The 10347-nt window shown below is 37.7% G+C and overlaps 1 protein-coding gene across 1 annotated transcript in view; it reads right to left on the minus strand.

The window, feature by feature from the left end:
* The window catches only part of ajap1 (adherens junctions associated protein 1), a 39241-nt gene extending 30699 nt beyond the window's left edge, over positions 1–8542 (minus strand). The window contains exon 1 of the mRNA XM_088938205.1: positions 7671–8542. Within this exon, the coding sequence (XP_088794331.1) occupies positions 7671–7699 (29 nt within the window). The 5' untranslated portion in view covers positions 7700–8542. The remainder of the gene's footprint in view (positions 1–7670) is intronic.
* Positions 8543–10347: the final 1805 nt, after the last annotated feature.

A 10347-nucleotide genomic window follows, 5' to 3' on the forward strand; every position in this document is an offset into this window, starting at 1 on the left:
CTGCAGCTTCTCAACAAGAAGTAGAGCCTTCAACTTGTCTGATAAAGTAAATAACGAGTTCAATCAGGTAATTAACAGCTCAGGTAGACAGAATACCTTAAAACCTCCAGGCTCTCCAGACCTGGAGTCGTGTGCCCATGTGTTCAATTTAAAATGAAGCATAGCTCTTGAAGAAATGACAAGAAGGTTGTTTGCTGTGCTCTCGAACTCTTTAACTGTTCGCGACAGTGGAGCCCAGCTCTTCACACAACGGTGGGGTAAATTTAATTTAGCTAGATTAATTTACTCAGATTCCAGCCCAAAAGGAAATTGGAGGCATTCTGTTTATCATGCACGGCTTCAAGCAAATGTTAAGTGTTTCACATCAATTCCAAACCTAAGAACTAGACGTTGCTCATGAAATTGTAATACCTTGTTACTGTCTTGTTGAAAAAATCAAGTAGCACAAAAAGAAATCTTCTATATTTAGAACAGTTATTATTATCACAAATTAGGCTCTTAAAGAAGTATACTGTATATAAGGTGCTCCATATTGAAAACATTTCTAATTGTTTATTTGGTATATGGTATGATACTTTACCAGGGGACGTACTTAGCTGATAACAGATAACAGATTGTTACTGAAACTGCCGCCACTGTATCTTGTTCCAATTAAACTGGCAAATTAAAATGCACAAAGAACAGAGGCAGGTGTAGCAGGCACTAAAAGTGAACTATCAAGAATCAGGACATATTATAGTTTCTGTGTAAAACATGAGGTACTCTGTGGTTATTGACGTTTGACAGTGCTCCACCACTTTATGTCTGCTAGTGAAGTCTAAACCTGCACACAGGGAACATCTTCAGTTATTTACAGCTTATCTTTAAAACTGTATTTAATCCCCGAATCCTACCATAAAAACAAACCTGGCTGGTGAGTCATACAGTATCTTTCTAAATGCAAAAAAGATAAAATCATTAATAAATTCAGGTTAACCACTGCTCCACCAAAAAAATGCACATCTTAATATTTAAAAGCAGACCAGACAAATGCAGTTATTTAATATTTGCCAGGACAGATATGCCATTTTGCTTCAGATAGTTCTTCTTATATAATGCACTCCGACAAACTGACATCCATAAATATGGAATGTGACATACAGTACAATGCAACACTGACTGCTTTGATGGAGTTCATTTGGGAAGTACGTCTACCAGAATAATAGAGCCTCACCATAGCGCAGTATCTGGAAGGCTGTTCACAGGCAATGCTGGCATCCCAGTCTACAACCAAGGGTTCTAATTTAAATCTAATCACATGACCCTGAAACGGCTGCCTGACAGGGATGAATGAAACAATACTGAATCAGATTTGCATCAAACTTCAGCCGCAAATGAAAGTTAAAAAAAAAGACTGAAACCATAATAGCTTCTAGGGGCAGATTAAAAACCTGCAGATTAATCCCAATGCACAATAGCTTTAAAGCTGCAAGAAAAACTGACTAGTACAAAAAAGCTGCTCTCTTCAGTACAGGTTTACAAAAAGAGACAGTTCTTCATAAAGCCCTGAAAACAAAATTTAGAGCTGCACAACATGTCAGAAACTCCAAGAACTACTATTATAAGGCTGATAATAATGATAAAGCAGAATTAAAAATACATTAAAAATAAGCATTTTCCTTATTTTCTACAGCTCTGAAAGATGTCTGTTGTTAAGCCTCCTTTGTTTCTATTTACAGCAGGTTGTTTCTTTTTGAATTTTGCTTGTGAACAAAAGTGCTTGATTAATTTTTCATGCTGAGGCTTATCGATTGCACAGGAGATAAACATTTTATGGCTGCAAATGAAATGAGTGCCATCTGATTTTATACCGCAGCTCCGCAATAACAGAACAAATCGATTGGCTATTTTTCAAAGAAAAAAGAAAAAAGATGAAGTATAATAGCCTTCTGCCGAAATAAATTTCAAACGACGAATAAAAAATCAATTCCTAGTGATGAATTGATACCATATCTCCATAATAAAAAGTAACAGAATTACTACTTCAAAGCAGTTCTACAAGGTTTAAAACAACTCCTACAATAGTAATATCTTGGAATAAGATAAATCTCCTAGGGAGCTTCTATATTCCACCTAGTTAAACAGCACCGATTCTTAAGAGCAGTGTTGAACGTATATTCATTTGTAAAGTCAGATGAGCAGATAAGAATACAGAAAACTACAGGATGTAAGGAGTATTTCGAGCAGCAGATGATTTCATACAGCAGATGTTTTTAAATACTACAACAGGTACAAATCCATGACCTCCAGCCTGTATTGAATTTTTCATGTGCCCCAGTTTCAGACCGCACCGTACATCATCATTTTTTTTCCCACAGCTGCTACCCAGTTTTACTCATTGTAGCACTGAACATCAGCAGGTTACAACGGTGTGTTATGTAAGCACAACAACGGGGTTCTCCACTCTACCCGAGACTGTACAGTCCTCTTGATTTCTTAATGGTCCGCAATGTTAATCCCAAAGTACCAGCGGCAGGATGTGCTCTGTGACCACATTCAGTGTTAATGTAGTGTGTGCAGGCTAAGGTTAGTGACAGTAATGACTCTCACCAAAGCAAAACAGAGCACTACAATCTTGTGCAAGCATTTTACATGCATTCAGTTCAAGCATTGAGAAATAAACTCCTGCTTTCTAGGGTATGCATTATCCTATGCATGCAATACTAACTACTGATAATTTAAAATATGTCTTTTTTTTAGAGCTGTAACTTTTATCACTAAACATTAAAAAATTCCCCTTCCATCTTACAGTAGAACATTTTTTTTCTAAATTAGGTTCCAATAAAAATAGTGCAACTCGTGCTTAGGTAAGTACAGAACAAAAACAAATGCTAAATTGGATTTTTATATATGAAGATACAGTTTATTTGTTTTTTTAGAAAAAAAATGGTGATCATTCCATTTTAGATGTCAAAATGGTGCTAATGATAAAAAAATACTTAATATCTAAGAAGGTTTATTTGAAATTTGATAAGGTACTGTTGTAAAAAGGTACTTTGCATTGCAAAAGCATTTACTGTATACTATTTTCTAGACTTAGTATATATCCAACTCTTCATTTTCTATAAAAGAAATGATTTTATCATATCATAAAAACATAGCAGTCTCTTTTGATGGTCTAGGCTCATATAATAACCTCTGAGAGATTACAAAAGACACAATGAATATTCACTGACATTTCATTGGAAAATAATAATCACTCAATGTACAGTATAATGCATAATGTGAAGTAGACATCGTATAAACAAATAGCTCAACAGCAGAGTGTACAATGAGAAAAGTGTGTCACACTATCAATTGTCTCTCTTGAAATAAATTATGCAAAATGCTATCTTGCCTATTTTTAAAGCATGATGGATTTAAGGGACGCAAAAAAGATTTTTCACATGACTTCCATTTTACAGTGCATGATCGCTCTTTCTGTCACTGCTCACAATGAAAAAGGGAAATTAAGCCTGGCCGTTCTGTTTTGGCTTAGCTATGAAATACAAGGGCCAAACGCGGCATTAGAATCATTCTCATAGTGCACATCTCAGCTGTTCACACCACAAAGTTCATTTACATGAGAAGTACGGGACTGATGCAGGCTGCATAAAAGCAGAAAATGATCACAATTTTTTTTTACGCAAGCCCTGAAACTCAAGCAAGAACTTCATTATGTAATACAGTATGGAATTGGGTCAGGATCTGGACCATTGCAAGACTTAGCTCTTGGGTTTGATTTCAAGAGGGAAAAATTGAACAACCAGGTAATGACTGACCTTAAATCCCCTGTCATTCGGTAGACTTCCTACAAAATGAACTTGCAAAGCTGGAGTTTGCTTGTGATGTATTACCTCATTTTATGGTTTGTCTGTAAGGACAAGTGTCAAAAGGCATGTCATTATATATTTCAAAACATTTACTGTACACAGGGCTCCAGTCTCAGACAGTCAGTGTGCTCAAGGAATTGTTCAAAGCGGATAGAAATCAATACCTCTGAGGTTCAACATCAATCTAATCAAGAACACTCACATTAAACACAGGTATACGAACATATTCACCACTGTAAACAACAAGAGGACCAATGTATCACTGTGCAGCCTTTCATTATAATCATCCTCAAATCTCATCCAAAACCCCTGATAGTAAATATGTCTTCATATATGCAGGTACTAGCAATATATTACAGGAGTAAAACTAGTAGAAACACATGGCATACAGATCTCCAAGCAGAAATGGTAAAATTCAATTTAAAGCCTTTGCTATGCAGCTCATTGAAACCCTAACACAGCTAAAAACAAGTTTAGCTAGCCAGTCAAATTAACGTGATAAGTGCCAAGAAAATTATGCATTCTCCAGGTAAAAGGGTGGGCTCTATTTAAACAGCAGGTTGTATTTAAATGAATATCCATATTTAAAAATATTAATAACTATATTTTTGTAACTCAGCTTTTCATTGTTTGAACATGTATAGGTTTCAAAAATAAAATAAAATGCATGCTGTTGCCCCATGTTGAAATACAACAGTTACACAGTGAACAGTATTACTAATGTAAGCAAATGATATAGGAGTTTAGTTGCTGTACTTTACTACGGTATGACGATGCAATTTAACGCTTGTGAATATACAGTATAATAAGAACTTTCTTATCTTACCACTAGTGGTCAGCACTGACTCCGTGGGCATGTATCCACCTATATTTCAGCATAATAAAGCAAATAATTGAGCTTGTGAACTGCTCCACCTGTCTGGATTGTTGAGCTCAACGTGAACTTGGGTGATGCACTGTATATTACGGGTCTGACCGTGCTCGGGGTTTGGGTAGACATTAGCTGGCCAGGGATCTTTCAGCGTCCTCAGAAACAGCGCCCCCTGCAGGCTTGCCGGGTGCGAGCGCGGCAGCTGCTCTGCTTGTGCACTCCTCCAACCGGCGCTGCAAGTCCCCAACAGCACTGCGCGGCTCCCAGAGCGTAAAATACTTTGGAGCTCCACAGATAGGTCAGCCGTGTGGGTACAGGATCAGCGCTCTAAGCCAAAGTGATTGGCGATTCCTGATCGCGCAGCATATATCAATTAAAATTGCCGAGTTTAAATCAATTATGTAATAAAAAGAAAGCAAATGCTCTCGTTGTAGGAAAATTGAAGAGCAAAAGTGTTGGATTGTTTGTTTGTTTGCCTAATCTGTGTTTAAAATTCTATTAAAATAACCTCAGGGTGAGTTTTAAACATTTCAGCCCACAAAAAAGGTCAGGAATTTCTTACATTTCAAACTATGGATTCTGGTCATAAGGGTTCCTTGAAAAAAAAGACAAAAATAAACTTTCTTTCTTAAAATTTATGTTATTTTTAATGTAGATAAAGTAACACTTAATGATAAAACCATTGTGTTGAGAAGTCCAGAGTGTTATCCACCAAAACCATTATGCACACAGATGGTAGTAATAAACTCTCCTTCAGACTGCTGATTACGCCTAAATACTGTAAACACAGAATAAATGGCAAATGCATTTTACAAAAATACTGGATGACCAATGCTGACGTTTATTATTACTGACTGTATTATTTTAAAATGTTCCAGGCTTTGCAACATGGACTTCTAAAGAAGAACAACTAATTAGCAGCCCTTAGAAGCAAGTACTGTACATGTTGAAAAAGAAAGGCCCGACTTGGGAGAGTCATTCTGTATTTGGGCAAGGTGTTTTCCTGACACGTTTGAATCTGACCAAGTCAGACGGATGTACAGTAGTTCCCAGATAACTTCCACGGAGAAAAAAAGGCTTCAGAATGAACAGCACCCATATGTTAGACAAGAACTCGCTTAGCATCTCATGTGAAGGACTGTGAAATGAACCACAGCCGCTGGCTGATTTATAGTGACTTAAACTACTGCCAATTCATACTTTAAGTGCACTTGAATAATAGTAAAAAAAAACAGGTTGTACCTTAGTTCTGCGTCTCACTGAAAACGAACGACATTAAGCACCTAAGAGTGAGCTTTTACAACTGTCTTCTCAAAGCGAGCGAGATTTCTCTATTAGGCTGTGTCGAGTCACGGAACTGAACACTGAAACCAGCGGAAACGACGAACCATACGACCTCTAAATTAAATATTTACAAAAACCTAAAGTGTAAAATTACAATACGGTTTTGTGATTCTAGCTCTTGGAAGCCGATTCATAAAAGAGAACATTTTATTTAGTACGGGCTTCAAAAGACATCTCTGCATATACTGTATAGTTCACAGGTAGTGGTCATTCCAAGTTTTTCATGGAGTATTGAGGTTTGGGGGGTTGAAGTCTTTCATCGATACCATTCACCTGCTTCACGTATTATTTTAACGACATTAGAATATACCTTATCTGGCTACCACAATTACGTTGCGTAACCTTGGCAATGCATTTATCCAGAGCTGAAGACAAAATCTTGCTCGAAACATTTCCCGTATTTGTACAAACTGTTAAGAATTATGTGGATGCTTAATCTCGAAAAGCAATCGCTTCCTCTGCGTTTTAATTATCCGTGAGGCTACTTACATTCTTTTAAACGGAACTGCAGCCAGGGGAGGTTGTGATGTGATTTTAAAGGGGGTTTTCAAAACTTCTTTCTTCACAACTCGACGCCGTTGAACCGACAACGTGAAATATTAGAGGTATGAAAAGAGCCGGCAAAATGGCAGTTTTCAGTTAATCCAGCGCCGAGGCTGATATTATTCTATATCATATTGGTACTTACTGAAAATTTCAAACGCTGTAATTGCAAACCTACTGTAGGCGCCTGTCGATGCGCACTAAGTAATATTCACATGTACAGTCGAAATTGCGTTTGATTCCCCATTTTCCTCGTTGAGATAAATAACTTCCATCACCCTTTAGACACCTTATAACGTTTAAACTAAACAAAAAGGCTGCAAAGTTTAAACAAAAAAAAACCATTAACCTGTTTTCTTTTTTTATCGGCTGAGCTAAAGGGATATTATCACAGGGACGCTTTTAATTTACCTTCAATTAATTGTATTATCCCCGTGATTTGATTTAACAATTCTTTTAAGATGAATCATAAGGAAAACGTCTGTGTGGGTGATTAAAATTATTTCCCTTGGCCAAAATACCACTTCACGAATTTATAAAAAATAACTGTTTGATCATATATTCTTAATACTGTCGTGCGCCTTTGCATCAGTACAAGCCTTTTCAGTCAGACTTAAGTGCGATCTATTATCATCTCGTTCTTATGGTGTCAATTCAGCGACCCCTAGTGCACAAAGTATTTTCTACGGCTGTTTTCTTGAAGTTCCAAAACGGCTGCAAATAATATTTGTTTTCCAATTAAAACGAAGTCACTCGCGTAACAAAATGTTTGCACACACAAAAAAAAGGCATTGAATACTGGAACGCTTACATTTATTGTCACCACCGACGTCTAAAATGTCACATAAGAATAAACGACAAACTAGTTCAAGCTTGAAAATGGGGAAAATGAACGACGGAATGTGAATTCTCCCTAAAGGTTTGCAAATGTCATTGCTCTAGCAACATGCACACCACTTCAGGTAAACGCATTTGTCTCGTACAGCTGGCAAACGAGACATTAAATAACTTCCCGTAGCTGTCGGGTACTAAACCAGAAACGTGAATTAAACATTTCTTACCTGTGCGCAATAAATCTTTTTATCCACATTTTCTCTACAATAAATCCCGAATCACTTCTTCAAGTATCCACCCATTTATATAAACAAATCTTTCCCCAGATGCCGGCAGATGCACATTGAACAATTAAGCAAGGGACCTTATTCCAGATATTAATAACGCAATCATTCTGAAGGTTTGCCACAGGGTCGGAAGCGTTTAACAACTCCTAAAAGGAAGGTTTATCTCCAGGAATAATAAAAAGGAGAAAATCATGAACCGTAAGTTGCTCAATTGTTTTCTTGTCTTTCAGATGGATTTCTAAAGAACGCAGCTGAAGAAGGCAGTGGTATCTGTCCGCGGCAGGTGGTCTTCTAAGTTTTTTCAAAGCCTTTCCTTCTGCCCAATCTCTCACATCAATCAAACTTTCGATTTATTCAAAAGCACAATATATACTCCTGCGCGAAGTCTCCCCCAAAAAGCCACGAAAGAGGCGAAGGACTGCAAAACACAAGACGAACCGCCGTCATTCCTGGTGTGTTTCAGCTCTGGAAGTGATCACGCATTTGTTTCAGGCTAATGTTTTAATACAGGACCAAGACATCAGATATTTAAAAAAAAAAGGAAATTACAACAGAAAAATTAAGAATACATCCTCAGTTTCAGCACAGATGCCAGTGTGATGCACTTCGCATGCAGTTGGATTATAAAAACAAATCAGAAAAAATATAAGAAAACGCAACTCTGCGACTGGCTGACTGGGGGAATGAGATTAGGGAGGCGAGATTCCTCACGCGGAGGGAGAATGAAAAAAAATGTAGCACTTATCATTTGGAGAGACAGTGAAATGTTATCATACCGCACCGCATCCCGCAGCCTCTGCTTCTCTCCGACTAACAACCTGATAGTCCAGCCTAGCCCGACACTTACGTGACGTCATTTTAAAGTAAAATATGTAATATAATAAGACACCCCCACCCCACACACAGACAGATATGCAAACAGAAAGGCACAGACATTAACACAGAAGGTTAAGCCCAGTAACACACTTAGTTTGGAAGTCATTTGGAAACTGAACAGCCAGAAGAGACATTTAAAAAAAAAACAGTCTTCTTACATCTTACGTTAAAACCACTTCTTGTTGGATTGCTTCATGACGAAGTCACTTCGGCAAATTGATTTTTTTTTTTTTAAGATAGAAACGATGTACTGTATTCTCTCCCCTACCCCTCCGTATCAGGTTCATCAAGAGCGAAAGATAAATGTAGCGGTGCAAGTAATTTTATTCAAAAACCGGTTTGTAAAAAAAAATAATCAGTGGTTTAGACAGAGAAAACAAAATCCTGAAAGACAAGAAACAGACACAAAAATTGGATGAGTACTTTCTGTATGGAATTTCAATTCTAAGTGTAGTAGTCTTTCTCTGGAGAATGGTACAGTGCAGTGTGATGCCGCGGTCGTGCCAACATCTTCGACAGATATTGTGCAACAACGTTTAGATTAAAAAATCTTAAATGTACTGTATATCGTCATCCATTCTTTTACTAACCACTCCATACAAGTCAGGGTTTTTCCCTGAAGCCAGTTCACCTCCCAGCATGTATTTGGTAGCTCAGTGTTAGAAGTCTACACTATCACACAAGTTTGATTCCAGCCAAAACCCAGCCTGTCTTTGGACCGTGGGAGGAAACCCATGTGAACACAAGGAGAACATACAGTACAGACTCCACTCAGATAACATCCCAGCCCTGAGATTGAACACAGAGCTCCAGTGCTTCAAGGCAGCAATGCTGACCACTGTACCACAATACCGATCATATCATTTAAAAAAATGTATCTTATAAAAGGACAAAAACCTGAAAATAAATATATGCCTACAATGAGGCAAAAGTATTAAAATTGCCATATCCCCAGTTTATGTAAGAGCTTGAATTGCTGACCCGTTGGGAGTATTAAATACTTCAGTATTTCTTTCTGTCCACACTGTTGCCTTGCCACCAGGAAAATAGACAAAGTCCAGCAGATTGGCGTTTCCAAAACGAGACAAATGCTTTGTATTTGTCTCTGAAATTGTTCCCCGGAGAACAGAATAATGGTCGGCCTTCTTCTTCGAGATATTGAACAAGGGGGGAAAAAATCACTGTACCAGTTCTCGTTAGAGGCACGGGAACTGAGATTGTCTTCAATTAAAACAAATAAATCTCAGCTCTGTTGGGGGATTTGTAAGACTTTGAAAAGGTATTTCTTTTCTGTTCATCACTAAGTCAAGCATTCCCACTGTCTGACTGCTCACAAGGGCAGACTTAAGATCTCCTCATTTTTAGTCCTCCCTTCCTCTTTTTCTTCAATTAGTAAAGCAACATACAGTATGCTTGTCAGCATAATTAAACTGGGAGCTTGCCCTCCCCATATTCAGACAACAGTGAGCACTCTACGGCTCCCAAATGTTTTTTTTTCATAAATTAAAATATTCCTCAAAGCCTCTCATTAAGACAGTAGAAGCTACACAACCAGAGATCTCTCCCGGAGCATAACAAAAATAATGTTTTCCAAGCACCCACTGGAATCTCCTAGCCAGATGGTTGCCGATGGCTTTACATTTCCGTTGTGTCAGTAGGGATAGTTGTATTGAACACGAATTCTGAATCTTACACATGGAACATAAAAATGTTTACAAATGTGAGGGGACCATTGAGCCTG

Source organism: Atractosteus spatula, chromosome 20, assembly GCF_055471065.1.
Source record: "Atractosteus spatula isolate fAtrSpa1 chromosome 20, fAtrSpa1.hap1, whole genome shotgun sequence".
Taxonomy (NCBI): domain Eukaryota; kingdom Metazoa; phylum Chordata; class Actinopteri; order Semionotiformes; family Lepisosteidae; genus Atractosteus; species Atractosteus spatula.